We start from the raw sequence: 22,754 nt of genomic DNA, 5'->3' as shown, positions 1-22,754 counted from the left end.
AGCATGGTGACCAATTAACAATACTATAAAAAAATGTACTTGAAAGTTAGGAGAATGGATCTTAAAAGATATCACCACAAAAATGATCATTATGTGAGGAGATGGAGCTGTTAGCTAATTTTAGCATGGTAATCATTTTTCAGCATGTACGTGTACCAAATCAGCACCTTAAACTGGCATGGTATGTATGTCAATAATAGCAGTAAAGCTGGTGAAACATTATTTTACATGTATTAAACTTAAGCATTTTTTGAGTCATGGTACCACAGATTGTCAAGAGCATTTTGCCCACAACTTGTCATTAGACATACAGGCTACTTCTTGTTTTCTTATATTGTTATGTGAGACCACAGTAAAAAACGGAGGGCACCCTGTGCACAATAATTCTTGTGCTAGCAGGGTTTATCTTTTACCCCCCTCTACGACAAGCCATGGTAATAATTCCTAACCCATTTATGAGTCTTCCTGACATCCAGCTAGGAAATCAATCACAAATAAAAAGTAACTTTAACTTGAATATACAAATTTTGGATTACTAAAAACTTGATCAACTAAAAGTTTGCTGACATTTTTGAGATGAGCTAATATAAATGTTTCATCTAGTAACTAGTTATAATACTCACGGTATTTTGAAAATAGTGAATTTTGATGTTATAAAGTTTTTTCCAGTCATCAGTAGGCCCTTCCAATCATCAATGAACATTTTTTAGGCACCTGTTATAATCTGTGCATTGTGCTCCTTTGATTTTAGCTTGCAAGAATAACAGATAAAAACTGGAGTTTCTCCTAAATTTCTCATGAAGTACAGAGGAACAAATTTCCAGGACCGTGTGTGTGTGTGTGTGTGTGTGTGTGTGTGTAATATGGAATATTACCAGCCATAAGCAGGAAGTTCTGGGGGCCCTGGAGTGGCTCAGGTGGTGAAGCATCTGATTCTTGATCTCAGCTCAGGTCTTGATCTCAGGGTTGTAAGTTCGGGCCCTGCATTGGGCTCCATGCTGGGCGTGGAGCCTACTTAAAAATTAAAGAAAAAAGGAAGTTCTGACACATACTACAGCATGATGAACATTAAAAACATGCTGAGTAAAATAAACCAGACAGAAAAGACTCGCTTTTGTATGAGTTCGTTTATATGAATGTCCAAAAAACACAAATTCATGGAGACAACACTGAGGTTGTCAGGGGCTGACGGGAGTGAGGAATAGGGAGCTGCTGTTTAATGGGCACAGATTTCCTGTGGGGAAGGTGAGAAAGCCTGGGAATTGCTGGTGGTGACGGTCATACACCGTGAGTGTGCTTAATGCCACAGAACTGTGCACTTAAAAATAGGTTAAAAGGTCATTTTTAAGTTATGTAAATTCTACCAGAACGAAAATATTTTAATTCTGAGCGCCTGGGTGGCTCAGTTGTTAAGCGTCTGCCTTCGGCTCAGGTCATGATTTTAGGGTCCTGGGGTCGAGTCCCATATCAGGCTGTCTGCTCGGCAGGGAGCCTGCTTCTCCCTCTGCCTCCCGCTCTGCCTGCTTGTGCTCACTCACTCACTGTCAAATAAATGCATAAAATCTTTTTTTATATGTTTTATTTATTTGACAGAGAGAGATCACAAGTAGGCAGAGAGGCAGGCAGAGAGAGAGGGGGAAGCAGGCTCCCTGCTGAGCAGGGAGCCCGATGCAAGGTTTTATCCCAGGACCCTAAGGTCATGACCTGAGCCAAAGTCAGAGGCTTAACCCATGGAGCCTCCCAGGTGCCCCTAAATGAATAAAACCTTAAAAAAAAAATCTACCTTGAACAGACACGTTGTTAACAGTCATGAACTTCATGTACGCCTGAGTTGGCATTGGTGGTAACTTGTCTTCCAAGAAGATACACACCTGTTGAACGTGATGTACAGTTTCTCAGCAGTTGTAGTAAGGATGAATAGTGGTACCCATGATTCTAGGCCCAGCACTGTCCAGTAGAGACACAGTGCAAGCTACAAATGCAAGCCATGTGTGTAATTTTATATACATAAAATTACAAAAAAAGCAAAAAGAAGTAAGTATAATTAATTTTACCAATATATTTTAAGCAACTCGTTATATTCAAAGTTGTATTATTTTAGCATATAATCAATGCAAAAGAGTATTACATTCTTGGGACTTCATCTTTGTACTCCAGAGTGAATTTTACACTTAAACAGCACATCTCAGTTCATACTGGCCATGTTTCAAGTGCTCAATACTGAGCTCAATACTGATACCAGGCTTGTGACTATCATACTCACTGCACGTCAATACCATTGTCGGTGCTCTGTAATAATTTTATCTAAAATAGGATTTGTGGTTGTGTTTTGTGTGAGCAGAGTCGCTTGCGCTAGAATATATTTTTATGCGTAGTGATCCATAAAGCTGGTTGTGAACTTGGTTCCTTTCCTTTTATTGTAAATTTAAAGGTCATATGACCTAAACCAGTTGTTCTCAACCAGGGGTAATTTTACTCCCCATGGGACATTTGACAGTGTCTGGAGATGACTGGCGTGGGATGGAAGGGGCCCTAGAGGAATCTAGTGGGTCAAGGCCACCAATACTGCACAGGTCCCCCGCACCCCTACTCCCCACAGTAATGAATCATCCGGTCCAAATCTCAACAGTGCTGACAGTGAAAAACCTTACTCACTCAACTTTGTCCCAGGTTACAACTAGATAAATTGCTACTCTTTTGCTCTGAGAATAAACCACGTCTTTGTGCTGAACTTCAGTTGTTCAGATCATGGAACTTCTTTCCACATGTCTTGATCTGGGACAAAATATTTTGTTTTCTTCTAAATCTCTAATTATATTCTCTTTGTTAAAATAACTAGTGTGTTTTTTGTTGTGTCGCTGGGGCCTTGACTGGCAAAATTATTTCATGTCAAAGAGTTGTCCCTTTGGTTATTTAAATAAGAAACTACAGATTTTTCAAGGCAAGAATGTTTATTTTGCAGCATTAAATGCCAGCATATCATTACAGTGAAATCGGGGTAAGGCTGTCTATGAACTTTCAGACATACCTGTGCATCATGGCTTTTGCAAAGACGAAAAGGGATAGTGTTTCTTCTTCTTCTCCTTTTTAAGTAGGCTCCGTGGCCAGCATGAAGCCCAGTGCACAGCCTGAACTCATGACCCTGAGACCTGGGCTGAGATCAAGATTCAGACACTCAACCGACAGAGCCACCCAGGAGCTCCTCTTCTTATTACTGAGTGTAAGAAGCAAATGAGAGGTACAGTACTATCACTTTAAGTCTGCCCCATTACCCATTCCTACAGTGGCCTTCCTGGCTAACTCCCCCAGGAGAAACAACCACCTCACCAAAAGGGAGGTGCACTTTTTCCCTTGATTATGTAAGAAAGATAATTCTAGGGGCACCTGGGTGGCTCAGTCCATTCAGCGTCTGCCTTTGGCTTGGGTCATGATCCCGGGATCCTGGGACCTGGTCCCGCATTGCGCTCCTTGCTTACTGGGGAGTCTGCTTCTCCTTCTCCCTTTGCCTGCCGCTTCCCCTGTTTGTGCTCCCTCTCTCTGTCAAATAATAAAATCTTAAGAAAGAAAAAAAGGACAGACAATTATATCCTGAATGCTAACCTGATTCTTTTGAAGATTTTTTTTTAGGAGCTGGGAAGGGGTAGAGAGACAGGGAGAGAGGGTCTAAGCAGACTCCATACTGAGGCGTGGAGCCTGATGTGGGGCTCGATCTCATGACCCTGAGATCACGACCTGAGCTGAAACCAAGAGTTGGACATTCAACCAACTGCGCCACCCAGGTGTCCCATTTTAATTGTTTTTTTTTTTTAAGTCAGTGAATAAAGTAGAGTAACATTTGAAAATCTGGCTGATAACATTCCAATGGGAGTTTTGTTTTTTGGACAGATGTTTAGATCCAGCATATAAAATCTGCTAACTAACGGTGACTTTCTATTCCTCCAAAAATGATCTGTTGAAGAAGGCACTTTCCATTCAGTCCTGGTACAGACGCCAAATTAATGTTCCAAGATCTTACATAGAATTTCTTTATTTTAACCTGTTCTTTTTTTAAAAAACAACAACAGAAAAAAATGCTGGTTTCTGTGTTTATAAACACCCACAAAACCTATCTTTTATAAAACGCTGACATAGAAGAGCTAACACTCACATTAAATGTCCTGCTCCTGCTATAAGATCACCTTAAAATCAGTCAACAAACCGATTACTGTGAGACAATGAAGACATACTAACCACAGTCCCTTGCCTTCTAGGAGTTTATCATCTAGGAGAGAAGTGGGATCCAGGGAACATAACAGTGCCATCAGATGTTCCCTAAGAAAAAAGAGTCCCATGAATAAAAAAGTTCAGGAAACATTAAAAAAAAAAAAAATCCTAGACTGAAATTTAAAAGCTACACCATAAAGCTCTTAGTGGAAAACGTAAAAGAGTATCTTTAGAACTTGTGGCATGGGGGCACCTGGGTGGCTCAGTGGGGTAAGCCTCTGCCTTCTGCTCAGGTCATGATCTCAGGGTCCCGGGATTAAGCCCTGCCTCGGGGAAATTACTCTTCTACTCAATATTTCAGTAACCAAAAAAAAAAAAAAAAAAAAAAAAAAAAAAATCTGTTAAGAATGTATTTTTTAAGCAATACAAAAAAAGACCAATTTTTTAAATAGGCATTGTCCAGATATTTTACAAAGAAAATACATATAAATGGTGTAAGCATGTAGAAAGGTGCTTAATGTCATTAGACTTCAGGGAAATACACATGGAAAAGTAGGAGATACCATTACTAACCCACCAGAATGGCTAAAGAGACTGACAACAGCATAGCCTTGTGAGGATGTGAGTAACCGGAACTCTGAACATTTTTGGTTATTGTAGAGAATGGGTACAAACACTTAGGGGAAAGGTCCAGCAGTTTTGTTTTTTTTTTTTTAATAAAACTAAATGTGTATTATACCTACCTTATCTGTCACACAATTTCACTCCTGAGAGAAAATGATAAATCCACAAGAAGACTTGCGCATGAATGGTCATAGCAGTTTTATTACTGATAACCCAAAATGGAAATAGCCCAAGTGCCTAGCAACAGAATGGATGAATGTTACCATGTGAGGCCATACTACTCAGCAATAAAAGGAACAAATCACTAATAAACACAACATTGGGTAGATCTCAAAAATATGTTGAGTTTCTAGAAGCCTGGCACAAAAGAGTAAAAATTGCATGACACCATTTATATGAAATTCTAGAAAACGGAAAACAAATCCAATGTGAAAAAGAAACAAAATCAAATTATTGGTCTTCTTGAGGGGGTGGAGGCGGAGAATGACCAGGAATGAACATAAGGGAACTTTCTGGGTTTAACAGTAATGTTTTCTTTTCTTTTATTTTTTTTTTTAAGATTTTATTTATTTGAGAGAGAGAGAGCCAGAGAGAGCGCACACAAGCAGTGGGGAGAGGCAGAAGGAGAGAGAAAAGCAGACTCCCCACTGAGCAGGGAGCACAACATGCTCCAGGACCCTGGGATCACGACCTGAGCCCAAGGCAGATGCTTAGCTGACTGAGCCACCCAGGCCACCCTGTAATGTTCTTTGTCTTGACAGGGGTAGGATTACACAGGTAGATGCATTTGTCAAAACTCGAGTGTACACTTAAGATTTGTGCACTGCAGGGTATAAATTTTATATTTAAATTTTATATTAAACACATAGAAACTAATACTGACCTCCAGCTAATGGTATGTGTGCTTATGTATTTGGAAGGAAGTATATTAATGTCACTAATTCACTTAGAAATGTGCCCAAAAATAGGATGGATAAAAGGATGAAGAAGACGAACAGATGGATAGGGGGATGGATACACAGACAGCGATAAACCAAGTATACAGTAAAATGGTTGGTAAGTATACGGGTTTATACTACAAATAATATACTTAATTTTTCATGGTGAAATATTGGGACCAATAGTTTAAATAGAATCTAAATAGTTTAAGCCCTAACATGACAACCCTGCAATATGACCAGAATTTGTACTTTCCCAAATACGAAGACAAATTGAGAAAGAGAAAACCATTTGCTGAATTAAAACAAGTCAAGAGTTTACCAACTGGAATTTAAATTAAAACTTGAAAAGTAAACCAACCAACAAACCAAGAAACGGGAAATTTAATAACAGACAGACTCAGCCCTACAGTTGGGCTTCCTGCCCTACTTTGATGGTGTCTTCTGGGATCCAATCTGTGTCTTTCATTCTCCTTGGCATGCTTTCTTGTCTTCCTTTGTCAATGAATATTTAAAAAATAAAAATAAGACTTCTCAGCCAGTGTGCGGCAGGATCCTTTAACTCTCTGGTAACACCACATCAGCACTACAGGTCTGGCTACCAATTCAGCTTGTTGCCCGCTGGGATTCCCGTGTGACCCTCTTTGGGTATTTTGTCAAGTCATTCATTCATTCAACGGAACAGGAGATAGGGCAAGTGGTGGCTTCCAGTGCGTCCAGAATCTCCCCCAACAAGCCAGCGTTAAGACACATGGAATGCAGAGCGAGCCGCTGAGAAATTCTCAGTATGTCACCCCAGTGAGCAGCATTTCTACTGTGGGCCAAATGGCGGATGCCTCGAATTATGTTAACTTCCACCTCTGAGATCTAAACACACTGCTAGCTCCCCAGCACCACACCACACACACATTTTTTAAATGACCATGAAAAAAGGAAGAAGGGAGAAAGAAGCTGGCACTTGCCATCCTAGATCCCACAGCCATCAGTTACAGGACACCGGAATTCCTCCCTGTGCCACTGAACCACGGATCTCAGGAACAAGCCCCAGCAAGGCGGCCCACGTCCACGCATGCTGACAGCATCACACAGGTTCAAGTGCGAGGGCTGCTCCAAGACCAATCACGCAGCCCACAGGCTTATGCGGGGAGAGGGCCCAGCTGGCGGCTCCCTGCAATCAGGCAGGCCCCTTCTCTCAGGTCACTCTTCTGGCCCTGTGGAGGAAAAGCACACAGGACCTCCACACTGCTTGAGTTAAAGTCTCCATTTATTTTATTTTTTACAAAAATCCAACATAAGACTATTGTGCTCATGACTGGAAAAGGGGGACGAGGTGGATGGACATGGCATGGACATCAAAGAGCTTCCCCCTGCAAAATATCATCATTTCAAACCAGGAGCTCCCTGAGCACACACACAGGCAGCGACTGAAGAGACGACCCCCACCAGCCCAGACAGGGCCTCCCCGACGGTGCGCAGGCCTGGGCTTGAGGAGCAGTCCACAACACACGGAAAACCACTGCCAGGGGCACAAAAGCTCAGAGCGGCCTGATGAGCACCTTCGGGAGGCTCTCACATTGGTGAATGCCCCTCAGGGTTAAGAGCAAACTGGCTAGCCACGGACAAACACATCCTGAACCCTGGCAGCAAAGACCAGGCGAAAAGGTGTGACCTGTGGAGGGCGGGGGAAATCCATGTAAGCTGCAGAGCTGTTTTCCTGTTCTAAGTGAGTCCCAGTCACGTGGTTTAGATGACATCTGTGTTTCCCAATGGGACAGATCAGCATCAAGGGCATTTGAAGCATGGAGCTGGGCCTCCCCCAACCACCTTGCAAAAAAGCAGCATCCATTCTCCAGGAGCACCTAACAGAGTAACGTAAAAGGTCTGACTGCGCAGCCTCTTGCTCCTGAGGAGCATCACTTAGGAACATGGCCAGTGCCCACCAGAGCATGCTGTTTGGAGTCCCTCCGGTTAGTGTCCTGTTAGGTCCAAGTAGTGCTCGCCTTGAGGCTCTGACAGCATAAGCCTTCCTGCAGTAGACTTCAATGTCATCCAGAATCTCAGACCACTCGGCTACTCCTGGATCTCCCAACAGCATTCGGGGACCCACCAGCCTGGCTCCGCGATAGGGGGGTCCTAACAGACTGCTCTTTTCTCGCGGGGTCCCCCTGAAAGCCAGTTTATGAGTTCCTTACATGAAAATAAACAAGATAAAAATAGCAGCCACGTATAGAGCTCAAAACACCACACTCTTTGGCTCCCTGGAGGGAAGAAGGCTACCACTACTTAGGAGTCAGGAAAGGGGAGTTAGAAAGTTAGGGTGCCGGGAGTCTGGACCCCTCTGTTGGGCTGCTGAGAAGCAGGGCTGAATTTCCTGGGTAGCTGCCTCTATAGGAGAGCAACAAGAAGATGCCAGTGGGAATCTCTGGAGGCCACAAGTCCTGGGAGCAGCCCTGGTCTTGCCTGCCAATAAGGAGAGGTCCTTTAATCCAGCTAGCCCTCTACCTGGGTGGGATCTACAGGACAGAATCTGGCTTCAGAATGATACTTGAAGAGACCCACTGAGACAGGTCAGAGGAGAATGTGCCCCCAGGAAAGAGAAGCACAGGGTGTCAAGGTCTGGGGAAGACAGAACTGGCTTAAGGCATGTACATGACCAGGACAGACCTGAGCTTTTGTCCAGCTGTGGGAAATCACCTGTATTCAACTCCACTGCAAGAAAGTGGGGTCCAGGAAAATGGTAGAAGTCATGGGTTAAATCCCTGCCAGATGCCACTAACAGCCTCTTCGGGTCCCCTACTGCCACCACCACACCACCAAAACAAAAAAAAAAAAAAAAAAAAAAAAAAAGAAAATTAGCTTATTTCCATTTCAGCCAGGGAATAGAAATGTAAACCCAGAGTGGAAAGTGGTAACATGGGTATGAATGCCTACGAAATCTAGGCCGGACTGGAGCCTAACATAATAAATGATGTCTTCTTATCGTTCTGGCACATAACAAATCTCAAGGGGTTCTGGAACAACCTGGCATGAGGGATCTAAAAACTACAGGTAACATAGGGTATAGGTCCAGACAAAGGTTGAAGGAAGGTGAATTTCACCAAGGTATTTATCCCAAGGCAGGTGCCTTGCTATAAGACTTCCCGGCCAGCCGGGTGGGGGTCCGCAAAGGATGCTCGCTCATTCTACACCAGAGAGAGCAGGCCAACCTGCAGACCACTTCAGATCACAGCTGGAGGTGCGGCCTGCCAATTCTCTGTTCTCTTAACAAGAGAGAACTTTCAGGAAAGCCTGAAGCCAAAGCACAATGTGCGTTTCAAAAGGAGGGCCTAACGAGAAGAGTCATCTGGGAGCACCATCTTCAGGTCTCACTCCTTCCTCATTCTTCTGTTTCAGACAGGAGAGAATGGGAGCTGGGACAGCTCAACCTAGCAATGAATCCTCAAATAGCACTGAACCCAGCACAGGGAAGCCTTGCTGTTCCCAAATGTGCAGGTCCTCCCAACGTACTCAAGCAACAGGAGGACTTAAGCTCCAGATTACCAGTTGGCACAGATGGAGGAAAGAACAAACCAAGAGGGCTTATCTTGTCCAAGAGCTCCCGAGGAGAGCCAAGCCTGGCCCTTTTTTGTTTCTGCACACAGATGCTCTGGGGAATACGGAGATGATCTTTAAGGATGAGCCAGATACCATAAGGCCAGGATCCATCTCCACTAACGTCCAGAACATCAGAAAACTTAGTGGGTCCCTCACTTTGTGAAACAGGCAGAACTCTCAAACTTCCCCCCCCAACAAATCTATCTATCTCTCTCTATATATATGTATATGTATGTGAGAGAGTGTGTGTGCATATATACATACATGTATATACACACTTATATATAAATAAGCCTCGGATGGCAAATCTCAAACTTTCTCCTTTTAAATAATAATAATAGTTGTTACTGAATTTAAAAACCACAAACCAGCTGTCCTGGACTTATGAACTGCGTGAGCGACTCCCCGGAGTCCCCATTGTCCTCAGTGTAAGCTATCAGTCAGTGCCCTGTGTAGGGAACCCCCGAGTCCTCTGACCAGGGTTCCAGGCCCAGTGTGGCCGACTTTAAGAGGAAGAAGGCTACTTCCTTTCCACTCTTCCCGCCTCCTTTCCCAGTAGAGGGTTTGGGTCACCCACCCAGCGGATGTCCCTGGGGTCCTTCAACGTCAGGAACCGTAGAAGCCATCTCCCCCACTCTGCTCATCCTCTTCCCAGCACTTGCAGTGTCCCTAGATGAACTTGAAGCACTTGGTCTTGTCGTGGGGCAGGCGGGTCTTGAAGAGCACAGAGTCCACCCTGAACTGAGTGTAAAGTAGGGGCATATAGCCATACACCTTGACAAAGAAGTTGATACATTTGTGCCGCTCATGGAAGTGGGAATCGTCGTGTGACAGGGCCTGAGGGCATCCTGGGCATCGGAAGGTCCACCGAGAGGTCACCTGGCAATTGGGAAGAAAGAGCACAGTGAGAATCGGAGGGACCAGGACGGACAGAAATCCTGCCGCCTACCCAATCTGACACTTCCATTTTCCCAGGGAAGACACTGACCGCAGGTGGCCATGTTCACCCACAGAGGGCGTCAGGAGCCAGAGCCTTGGCTCCTTCTTGCCACATACGTAGCTGTATCGCTGAAAGAGTGCTCTTTCCAAATGACCTAAACTGTAGATATCAAAAGCCATACAAGGTTTAGTATTACTTGTCTCAATAACTCAACCTCTAGTACTTATCTGGGTCACACGGCAAGACGTAGCTATAAAGGTGTTCATTCCATCAACATTTTTAGTAGCAAAAACTGGAAAAGTACCCATCAAACGGGGACCAGTTAGGTAATTATTAAATACTACCTATTTAGGAAAACTCTATCTGAAGACATGGGAAAGTTGTTATATGATCGTAGCAGTAGTTAGGATGATGCTGAGGAAATTTCAAGCAGTTAGAACAGAATAAAGAATAGTATTACAGCTTCACTTCCAGCAATGTGGCAGACCAAGTAACCTCAAACTCCCTTAGCAGAGAATACCTGAAAATGCAGGACGAACTATATAAACGAACTCTTTAGAGATAGTAATGAAAGAAAACCTGTAATCAAAGGAATGGAAATAAAAGGAAAGAAATTAAATCATCAGAGGCCAAAATAATGAAAAGGCCTGAATTCAATGAACTAGCCAGAGCTTTGGTTTTAAACAGGCTGGGGAGGCAAGAGCCACAAAACTACTGGAGATTTTTCAGAATACCCGGACCCAACGGAAGGCTGCATGGGTTGGAGGCAGCTCCACAGAAAGCTGTCTTCCCAGCTTCTGCTCTAAGTGGAAGAGGAACTATCACCTGTGAGAATGGAAAGCCACACACTGGCCCTCACCCACTTGGGGCTAGGATTTATGTCACCTGTGTGTTCTGAAAAGCCCCAAGATGCTAATTTAGCTTAAACAGGTCGCAACTAGGTCTTGACCCAGGGTACGCAGAAGAATCAAGTGCAAACCCTCTCAGGTATAAAGTCAGGCCTCCCAGAAATGCCATAAGTGAAATCCTAAAGAATACAATTTCACAAATTCACAAAAAAGGTAATGAACCACATGAGGGAGAATCTGCAGAAACCAACAACAGAATCAGACCCCCAAACCCTGCAGTATCCAGGATGCTCAGATGGTGATGAGAAATGTATACGTGCCCTGAAATTTTGAAAGACTACTTAAGGTCTGAGAAAGAAAGCCGGGACTCTCAAAAAAATCCTAATAGATATGAAAAAGAACCAAAGAGAACAAGAATGAAAAGCATACCGAATTAAATCAGACAATGGATGGGTGTGAAAAGAAAATTAGTGAGGAAAAGTATACTAAAATAACTACCCGGAATAGAAAATATTGACTAAAAGCTTTAAAAAATAGGAAAGAATGATTGAGAGACATGGAGAGGAGATATTGTAGGATTCCATTTAGATAAAGTTCACAAAGAGGCAAAACCGATCCTGCAAGAGAAAAAAAAGACCTTGACTGGCTGTCATTCCGCCAGCCAAGCTCCCTGGCCTGCAGGGAAGACACTCAGCCTCCATGATAACCAGGCAAACATGAATGAAAATAGCAGGATACCGTTTATACCCATCAGATAGGCAATAATGGAGGTGTGGCAGTACTGAATGTTAGTAAGGATGTGGAGAAACTGCAACTATTATACAATGCTGGTAAGAATATACACTGGTACATCTATTTTCAAGAAAGTTTGGTACTATCAAGTATAATTGAAGGTACACGTACCCCATGACCTCACAGGAGAGGAATGGACGGAGGGAGGGTGATATAAGACATCTACTCTATTTGTAATATTTTAATGTCTTTTAAATTTTAGTTTTTTTCAAGTAGACTCCACGCCCAGCATGGAGCCCAACACAGGGCTTGAACTCACGACCCTGAGATCAAGACCTGAGCTGAGATCAAGAAGTTGGATGCTTCACCAACTGAGCCACCCAGGGGCCCCTACTGAGATTTTGATTTTTAAAAAGTCATTCTAATCTTCAGTTGAACTCTTATTATATTCCCATAAGATTGAGAAAATTCTCAAAGAATACTCATTTTTCAAGATTTCACTTGGTAAGGATCATGTATACCATGTGCAAATTATTTCTGTGTCATTCTCTACACTGAAGAGATGGTTTTGGCTAATGAAACACTGGCCTAATAATATGGTAGACAAACACGCTTTAATAAGGACAAAAATTTCATCATGTCTGTGAGTGCTTCAGGTGACTGACGCTATTATTAGGCACCTAATCACTCAGATACTTTAAATTTTCATGGATAATGTCTTCTGATCTACTAGCAAAGTATAAATAGAAGCATACATCTTGGATGAAGTTTAGTCCCTGGCCACATAAGAAAGGATAAAGAAAGAAAAGAACATTGCACCGATCATTAATTTCTTTCTAAGACCCCTATCTCCCTATCTTAAAGTTTATAAGGAAGTGTCTTTTCATTTAACATCACACAGAATGAAAACAAATATTTTCATTTAATATTTATTTATTTCAATATCTATCACTGCACCTGAGAAACACACTACACTTTTATTAAAATAATGATAACAATTATTCCATTTTTTAAAAATTGGAATATTATTTTGCTAATTATTTTTCTTTTGTGAGATTTTAGCAGACAGCCCAGGAATAGAAAAAAACTATGGGGTAATCAGGAATTAAGTTCTAATGCTGAGCTATACTTGGGAAAAGGTATGATTAGGTATAAATGAATACATAAGGCCCACAACTGTTTTTCTCTCTTTTAATGCTTTTTTTAATGAACCCAATGTCCTCTGTTTACTACTCTACCACCACTAAAGATATCATTAGCATAGGTTGATGATTACTTAATCTATAATTTACCTTCAAAATATAAAAAGAATGAAATACCGATAGATACACATGAAAGTGTATTTTATTCTTCTTATATTCATACTCCTTATATACATACTCCAATGTATATGGAGGTATACATTTACCTCCATGTATAATGATATACATGGAGGTGAACTTGTTATTTTGTAAAATTAAATAATATGTCTTTTTAATAATAATGACATTAAGATCTGACTCAGCTTATTAATCCTGAGGATATCAGGTATGAATCCATCACATAAATACTGATAGACCATGGTCATAGATACTATTACTTTGAACTGACAGATTCTCAAGTATTAACTGCTGCAAGGTCCTTACCAGGCCTACGCTAATCCCTACCAGAAGAGCTTTCACTTGTCTGCACCTGCAATGATGACACAGAAGGTGATGTAACTGGCCCTTCTGAGCATTGAATATGAAATTATTATATTCTGGTCAAATATATTCACTAACTTGAAGACGAAGACATAACTCAAATTTCTAGAATTCTGAGGGTACTTGTGGTTTTGTTTTTGAATAAATTGTCTTTCATAGTATTACTTATATGCCTGGTACTATTTTTAGAGCTTTACATATATTAACGCAGAAACCTTAAATTTCTTGTGCCAAGGGTCTATGGAAAACGTAATAATTTTAAAGTCTTGATGGACATAAATAATACTTCAAGATGTAACAACAAAAGTAACGTGATATGAAAATACCTGTGAGTTCTATTGGTGACAATCACAGTTGCTGCAAATACTCTTAGAATGGTCACGTGTTTCCTAACCGATGAAAATGCTAAATCCCAGTTACAGATTAGCAAAAATTAAAGATGTTACATTTTTCCCATCCAAGTTCCAAACCCTCTGACTTCTGTCCATTTAACCTTAGTAGTTAAGAGTCCCTTTATTCACAATTCATTTAACCCAAAGACAATTACAGATGAGGACTCTGAGGTACGGTGAGTTTCATACTGCACTACCACAAAGTAAGTGAATTAAGTAAGCATGCACCCCCAGTCCCTTAAGTACTGGGACCCTCACCTTGATGGGGGGTTTCCGAGTGATGTGGGAGACAAGGAAGTTCATGGCAATGTCCTCACAGTTGATGTATTCATCCACCATATCTCGGATGGCCTGGGGCATCACGTAAGAATACAGGTAGGCATAATACTGTCAGGGTTAGAAAAAGAATCACATAATCTGTTAAGAGTCCACAGTTCTCTGGCTCTCAGCCAAAATATACATGGATCCAGGGGCTGTTGGGAAGTGTAGGATGGGGAGAAGGTTGGGTGTGATGATCAGTCATGGAATCACCACTCCATGTAGGGAGTTGGGGCCAGGGATGCTAAACATCCTACAAGGCAGATATCTGTAATAAAGAATGATCCCATCCAAACTGCCATTATCACCCCCCTTTTGAAGTCCTTGGTTCCTCAGTGACTTTATAACAATATGAAGATTCATCAAAGTAGGTCAGACGGTGGTTTAGATGATCAGCACCCTATGTGTGACAATGGCAATAAGGGGTAAGTGAGGGGAAAACCTGGCGATAGAGCCATAAGACATCCAATCCCTCAGTTCCTCCACTTAAGGATTCTAGAATCGATCACTTCTGAACTCTTGCCCCTGGTGAAATGAGTATACTCAATCACTGTCCCTGGAAGAAATACAGGAACAAGGTAAAGGGGAAGCGCTGTACTCAGAGAAAAGTCAGGTTTTAATCAGGTCAAGAGATAGAGGAGACAACCTGTGAAGTGGGGTGTGCAGGCAGCTTGACCTCAGAAGAGGGATTCTTCGGAGCCCAGAAGTATACTTGGGAGAGAAGGTATAGAGCAACACTATCTAAGATATGTGAGTTGCATCTGTCACTTCTCTAGTGGCCACATTTAAAAAAAAGATTTTCTTAATTCATTTGTGAGACAGACACAGAGAGCACAAGCAAGGGAGAGGGATAAGCAGACCTCCCACAGAGCACAGAGCCTGACACAGGGCTTGATCCCAGGACCCTGAGATCATGACCTGAGCCAAAGTTAGATGCTTAACTGACTTAGCTACCCAGGCATCCCTAGAGGCCACATTCTTTTTTTTTTTTTTTTAAGATTTTATTTATTTATTTGACAGAGAAAGATCACAAGTAGACAGAGAGGCAGGCAGAGAGAGAGAGAGAGAGAGAGAGAGAGAGAGAGAGAGGGAAGCAGGCTCCCTGCTGAGCAGAGAGCCCGATGCGGGACTCGATCCCAGGACCCTGAGATCATGACCTGAGCCGAAGGCAGCGGCTTAACCCACTGAGCCACCCAGGCGCCCCTAGAGGCCACATTCTTAAAAAGAGAAACAATAAAATTGATTAGAGTACATTTTATTTAACCCAGTGTAACCAAAATAATTGCATTTTAACACATCAAAATCTGGTGTGCACTTTACACTTACAGCTCATCTCAATACTGGCCAGCTGGATTTCAAGTGCTCAATAGCCATGTGTGGCCAGCGGCTACTTTACAGGACAGAAAAGGTACAGATGAAAGATAAGTCAGGAGCAAAAAGAACTTAGCAATAACAATACAGGAGAGAAGTAATGACTAGAGGGGTTTGCATTTTAGATATTCAATAAAAATTGGGATGTGTGCCATGGTGAAAGCTCTAAGGAATAAACAAAACTTGCATAACTGTAACAGAGGCTCGTGGTAAAGCCTGAGATAGTAGTGGGTTAACCCGAGTGAGAAGAGAACCAGCCTTGTGCTGGGCAGGCCATGTCTAGGATGGCAATGGCAAAACAACAGTATTTTAGCTCAAAGCTCTCAATTTTACAGAAGGAGAGCTTATGCCCAGAAAGAACAAACTAATTTTCCTAATAGCCTACATACAATTGTGTAGGGAGCCTTCTCACCCTGACTTTTTATTCCGGAGTTGTTCTAAGCATCTTGAACACAGTCTTTAAAAACAGAAATAACTTACATCTAGCATGCAAGGGACATATAAGAAACATAAGAAGGCCTAACTTTAGGTCAGCATTTCATTACCACACAAAGGCTCAACTCTTAACCAACCTCACACCAATCTTACCAAGCTTTTTCTTACCTTATGAAAGAAGGCAGCACCTGTCAGCACCATGGACAGCTCACAGGAGTAGTTGGAGTTATAGAGCCAGGACTGATGAGGAATGTCCCATGCATGGTAACGGCCAGGGAAACCCACAATGCGATCCCGTGCTTCTCTCCACACCCTCAGAAAACACAAGTATATGCACATACCTCAGTACAAAGCTCTAAGATTATCAGAAACATTTAAAATTATTGCTCTATCTTGCAGACTCTGGCCTTTGGGCTATTATTTTTTCCTCTTAAAAATTTTTAAACAGGGAGCGCCTGGGTGGCTCACTGGGTTAAAGCCTCTGCCTTCGGCTCAGGTCATGATCTCAGAGTGCTGGGATTGAGCCCCACATCGGGCTCTCTGCTCAGCAGGGAGCCTGCTTCCCCCTCTCTCTCTGCCTGCTTCTCTGCCTACCTGTGATCTCTGTCCGTCAAATGAATAAACAAAATCTTTAAAAAAAAAATTTTAAACAAAATTAATCACAGGCTAAACAGGATAAGAACAAGCAAACAGTGCTACATGTAGCTTCTTTAATAAGCACCCACTTATTGCTCTTCTAACTTCTGCAGCCAGGACTTCTCCACCCTTTACAGAAAGAACAAGCTGGAATAACATGCGAAGGAGGTAACTGAAGTTCAGAGTCTCCAAAATGGGGTATGTACATCATCAAAAGAAGTGATCTATAGGACCATACAATTGAAAGACTCATAAATGCAAGAAATAATAAACTGAGGGGTGCCTGGGTGACTCAGTCAGTTAAGCATCTGCCTTCGGCTCAGGTCATGATCTCAGGGTCCTGGGTTCGAGCCCCACCCATTTTGGGATTCCTGCTCAAAGGCAAGACTGCTTGTCCCTCTCCTTCTGCCCCTCCTCCAGCTCGTGCATGCATGCACTCTGTCTCAAATAAATAAATAAAATCTTTAAAAAATAATAAACTGAAAATTCAGTATATTTCCAGGATAAACTTTTATATTATCCCCAAATTTATTGATAAGGTAGAACAAATAAAACTAGTTCCCCAATTTCACAGGCTAAAATCAGAAAGCTGAAAGTACTTATGCACTACAAAACCCTACAGCCCTGTAGAAGGGCTTCAGGAGTCCTATAAACAATGAACCACTACATCCCCACTCCACCTCACTCCCAAACAAAATATAAACTGCTGGAGAAACTCTCTCATCACTTACATGGAACTTCAATTCCTAAAAAACGAAAGCGTTTATTCCAAAGAGTTCCCCTCCTATTAGGTTTGAAAGCAATTAATCTAGTAGGATAGATGAGAAACCATGACTTCTATCACAATTTAACAGTCTTCTAAATGGGCCTTCTGCCATCTCCTACCCAAGTCCCACCTCAGTCCTAATTTATTTCCTAAGAACAACTCCAAATTACTAACCTAAAAAGCTGTAAGATGTTTTCATTATATATTTGAATGTAAGAACTGCCAATAAATACCACTGAGATATCTAAATGTTATCATCAATATTCCTAATACTACTGATGTCTTCAAATGCCTATTGCTCTTACTAGTACTACTAGGCTAGCAGAATAAGAAACTGAATATTTCAATCATCTGATTTGGTTGATTTAAATAAATATAATGTAATAAATTCTTAATAAAGCAGAATCTATTGGGCTACACACATGATATCAAAAGATACCATCTAATTTGTTAAGGGCTGTCAACCATGATACAGTCAACTGGGTGTTAATTATTTATTAAATAATAAGGGGGAAAACCAATATGGAAGGAATTGTAGAAGATAAACACAGGGAACAGCTTCATTAAATTCCTGGGACAACACATCAGTAGTTTTAGATAGTATGGTCTCAGTGGATATTTGAAAGTTAGGCATTTTAAAAGATTGACAATTAGGGACATCTGAGTGGCTCAGATGGTTAAGCATCTGACTCTTGATTTTGGCTCAGGCCATCATCTCACCAGGGTTGTGAGATCTAAATGAATCCAGCTTCACACTCAGCAGGAGTTTGCCTCTCTTCCTCTCCCTCTGCTCCTCCCCCACTCGCGTGCCTGGGTTTCAAAATAAATAAATCTTTAAAAAATAAATATAAAAAATAAACAATGCTACCAATTTACATAAAATTGTTGCACATAATCAGTTCCTTAACATTATACTCAAACTTGCACTGCACCAAATATTTTTAACGTATGCGCTATATTATAGATCAGGCTTTGGTATACTTTACCTTTAATGAATTGTTCTTTAAATGTGTTAATGTTCTAGTTACCAAGACACTATATACTTTTGTTAAGATTTATTTATTTGCTTTAGAGAGAGAGTACAGGGAGAGGCAGAGGGACAGGGAGAGAAAAACTCCAGCAGACTCCTGGCTCACAACTAACCTATGGCTCAATCCCAGGACCCTGAGATCATGACCGGAGGGGAAATCAAGAGTCCAGCGCTCAACCAACTGCACCACCCAGGGCCCCCCGCAACATACTATAACATGAAAAAAGTTTCAAAGGTAATTTATAGCTCAAACTTCAAAATAAAAAATTCGCTAGATAAATGAAAACTCAAAAAACTAAGGAAAATTTTAGAAATAATGAAATCAAGACAGAATTCCACTGAAGAATTTGAATCATGAGTAATAGTCTTCTATTTACATTTCAAACTTAAATACTATCATCTTGGAAATAAGTGCACCAATTCAACCTTTTTGTGGTATGAAGTTTGACACATCATTTACCACACATCATTTCCAAATTAGTACAGTCAGTTCAATAAAAACAAAAACTGTTAACAGTTAAAACACTACATATTTTAAATAAAGACATATTTTTAAGCAAGTATGCAAGATCTAAATAATTTTTAATGAGTTACCTGAATGAAGCAGAAGATGTTACTGTTAACTTTTTAAGATTTTATTTATCTATTTGCCAGAGAAAGAGAGAGAGAGAGAGCACACAAGCAGGCAGAGGCAGAGAGAGAAGCAGGCTCCCCGCTAAGCAAGGAGCCTGATGCGGAACTTGATCCCAGGACCCTGGGATCATGACCCGAGCCGAAGGCAGATGCTTAACTGAATGAGTCACCCATGTGTCCCTACTGTTAATTTTTTTTTTTTAAGATTTTATTTATTTCGTTGAGAGAGAAAGCACAAGCAGGGTGAGGGGCAGATGGAGCAGCAGACTCCCCAGTGAGCAGGAAGCCCGATGTGGGGCTTGATCCCAGGACTCCGGGATCACAACCTGAACTGAAGGCAGACGCTTAACTGACTGACTGATCCACCCAGGTACCCCTTGCAATTAATTTTTTTAAAAGATTAATTTGAGAGAGCGAGCGAGCATGGGAATGGAGATGGGGAGGAACAGAAGGAGAGGGACAAACAGACTCCCAGCTGAGCACAGAGCCTGCCTGATGCAGGTCTCTATCCCACCACCCTGAGATCATGACCTAAGCCAAAATCAAGAGTTGGATGCTTAACTGACTGAGCCACCCATGTGCCCCATTACTGTTAATTTTTAAATGAAAGCTGATTTTATGATCTTTGAAACTTAGGCATAACAGTTTTGAATAAAGATCAGTAAATATTTATGATATTATAGTATATTAAAGTATATTTACATTTAATGTAAATGTAATAATAAGGTACATAAAGGTAAAGTACTACATTTAATGTATATTTAGTACCTTAAAGTCCATATTAAACTAATATGGACTTTATTATACAAAGACACATTCTTAATCTTGTTGGTTACACTTCCATGTTTTTCCTTTTGGTTCATTAAGAATCAATTTGAAATGCCGTAAGAAAATAAACTGTAAAATTAACTAATAATCCAAAAACGTGTTAAAAAAAAAGTAAGGTCATATTTTGCTTCCTACTTAAGAAACAAGAATTTCTTTTCCAAATCCCATTGTTTCTTATATTATGATAGTATATAAGCCTTTTCCTCCTCTCCAAAACAAAATACTGAGGCAAATCATGGCAAAGGAAAAGGTTTTGGTTAGTTCCCTTTGGAAAAGAAAACCCATAAAGCAGAGCCATGAAATACAGAGAAAAAGATCAATGTCCTGCTCCAAAACAAGAGACACCGGGGCCCAGGAGGAGAAACCTACCTTACAGTCCAGAATCCCATACCTTCTCTTAAGCTTGTGTAGTCTTTTCTTTCTTTCTTTTTCCCAATAAAGTTTACTGAGATATAAATCACATACCATAAAATTTACTCATGTAAAAGTGTTTGACTTTGGGTTTTAGTATATTCACAAAGCTGTGCAACCATCACCACTATCTAATTTGAGATTGTTTTCATCACTCCAAAAACAAACCCCATACCCATAAGCAGTCGTTCCCCATCTCCCTCTGTCCCCAGCCGTGGCAACCACTCATCTACTATCTGACTCCACTGACTGGCCTACTGTGGACATTTCACATAAACTAAGTCAGAGAGCAGGTGGCCTTTCATACCTGGCTTCTGTCACTTAGCCTGGTTTCAAGATTCATATGGTAGCTCCTATCAGTACTTCACTCCTTTCTATTGCTAAATAGTATTCCGCTGTATGGATATATCACTTTTTTTTTTAATCCATTCATTCGCTGATGGATGTCTGGGTTGTTTACACTTCTTTTATTTTTTTTAACAACTAATTTTTGTGTGTGTGGCAAAATACATGCAACATACATTTACCATTTTAATCATGTTTATGAGCACAGTTCAATGGCATTAAATACATTCACACTGTACAACCATCACCTCCATCCATCTCCAGAAGTTTTTCATCTTCTCAACCTGAAACTCTGTGCCTATTAAACACTTAACTCCGCATTCCTGCCTTCCTCTAGCACCCTGGCAACCACCTTTCGACTGTCACTGTGGATCTGACATATAAATAGAATCGTATGATCTTTACCCTTCTGTGTTGCTTATACTTGTTCACTATTATAAATAATACTACTATGAACATTCATGTACTGCTTCTGTATGGGCATACGTTTTCAATTCTCTTGGATCCCCGTTGTTTTACCTGTCCATTAAGAACCTATCTGCCTTTTTCTTTGCTATGTAAGTTGAAATTAGCCAAACCCCTATTATCCTTTGCCTGAGGAGGTAGTTTTTGTTATACCTGCTTCTTCCCTTTTGAACCTAGGTCTGTTCCACTCCCATTCGGATGAAATAAGCAAACTGGAAAGAAAAGAAAAAGCTTTTAGGGGCAACTGGGTGGTCCCAGGGTTCTGGGATGAAGCCCCACATCAGGCTCTCTGCTCAGAGGGAAGACTGCTTCTCCCTCTCACGCTCCCCCTGCTTGTGTTCCCTCTCTTGTTGTCTCTCTCTCTGTCAAATAAATAAATAAAATCTTTAAAAAGAGAGAGAGAGAGAAAAAAAAGCTTTTAGATCAAAGGATGCGCAAATAAATGAGTCAAGGTGATGAAAGATTGGGTGGTACCACCAGAAATAATTCTCCAGTTCCATACCGGAGGCTAAACCACAAATTTCCAATGATTGGTAAGAAATTCTTACAACTCAATAATAAAAGGACAAATAATCCAAATAACAATGGGCAAAGGATCTGAAAAGACACTTCTTCAAAGAAGATACACAAATGGTTATTGCACATGAAAAGCTATTCCACATCATTAGTCATTAGAGAAATGCAAATCAAAACTATACTGAAATACCACTTCACATACAGTAGGATGGCTATAAACAAAAAACAAAAAATAGCAAATACTGTCAAGGACATGGAAAAATTGGAACCCTTATACACTGATGATGGCAATACAATGGTGCAGCCTCTGTGGAAAACAATACAGTAGTTCCTCAAAATGTTAAAGAGTGATCCCACCCAACGTATATATCCGAGAGAAAAGAAACATGAACACAAACACTCGCACATGAATTTTCATAACAGCATTATTCAATAACCAAGAAGTAGAAATAACCCAAATATTCATCAACAGATAAATCGACCAGCAAAATGTGTGTATCTATACAAAATAAGTATCAACATGTTCTATGAGATGAATGAACCTTTTAAACACTAGGTTAAGTGAAAGGCACAGGTTACACATCAGCACACATTATATGGTACCGTTAACAGTCAAAGTGTCCACAAAAAGCAATTTATGGAGGCACAGGTAGATTAATGGTTGCCTAGGGCTTAGAGCAGTTGGAGGGAAGTGGGAAGTGATGAGTTATCGGTACACAGGATTTCTTTTGGCCATTGTAATGAAGACTTCTAAAAAGATCAAGGTGACAGTTGCATAACGCTGTAAGTACACTAAAAACCACTGAATGAGACATAAATGAGTGAATTGTATGACATATGAATTGTATTTAATAAATGTTACCCAAAACGAAATTGTGAGGAAATGATCCCAAACCTGGATGTCACAGTAAATGTCAAACTGCTTTAAAATTAAGTCTCTAAGGCTTACCCTCAATTTTTGTACTTACCTCACTGTGGACAGATGATAAACTGTCCATGGCCTGCATTCTAGTCCATGATACACTTTGAACAGTCCTGATCTACTCC

General features: G+C 41.1%; 1 protein-coding gene across 2 annotated transcripts in view; it reads right to left on the bottom strand.

The window, feature by feature from the left end:
* Positions 1-9,600: 9,600 nt before the first annotated feature.
* LOC111153998 (exostosin like glycosyltransferase 3) overlaps positions 9,601-22,754 on the bottom strand; it is an 82,287-nt gene continuing 69,133 nt past the window's right edge. For both annotated transcript variants that reach the window (XM_022513353.1, XM_022513360.1), the window contains 3 exons: positions 16,246-16,390; positions 14,212-14,340; positions 9,601-10,238 (listed from right to left, as the gene is read on the bottom strand). In XM_022513353.1, coding sequence (XP_022369061.1) covers positions 10,029-10,238; positions 14,212-14,340; positions 16,246-16,390 — 484 coding nt within the window. In that variant the 3' untranslated portion in view covers positions 9,601-10,028. The remainder of the gene's footprint in view (positions 10,239-14,211; positions 14,341-16,245; positions 16,391-22,754) is intronic.

This window comes from Enhydra lutris, unplaced genomic scaffold (genome assembly GCF_002288905.1).
Source record: "Enhydra lutris kenyoni isolate GAN:26980312 unplaced genomic scaffold, ASM228890v2 scaffoldscaffold3, whole genome shotgun sequence".
Taxonomy (NCBI): domain Eukaryota; kingdom Metazoa; phylum Chordata; class Mammalia; order Carnivora; family Mustelidae; genus Enhydra; species Enhydra lutris.
Note: the sequence above shows the minus strand (reverse complement) of the source record. Positions and strands in the feature narration are given on the sequence as shown.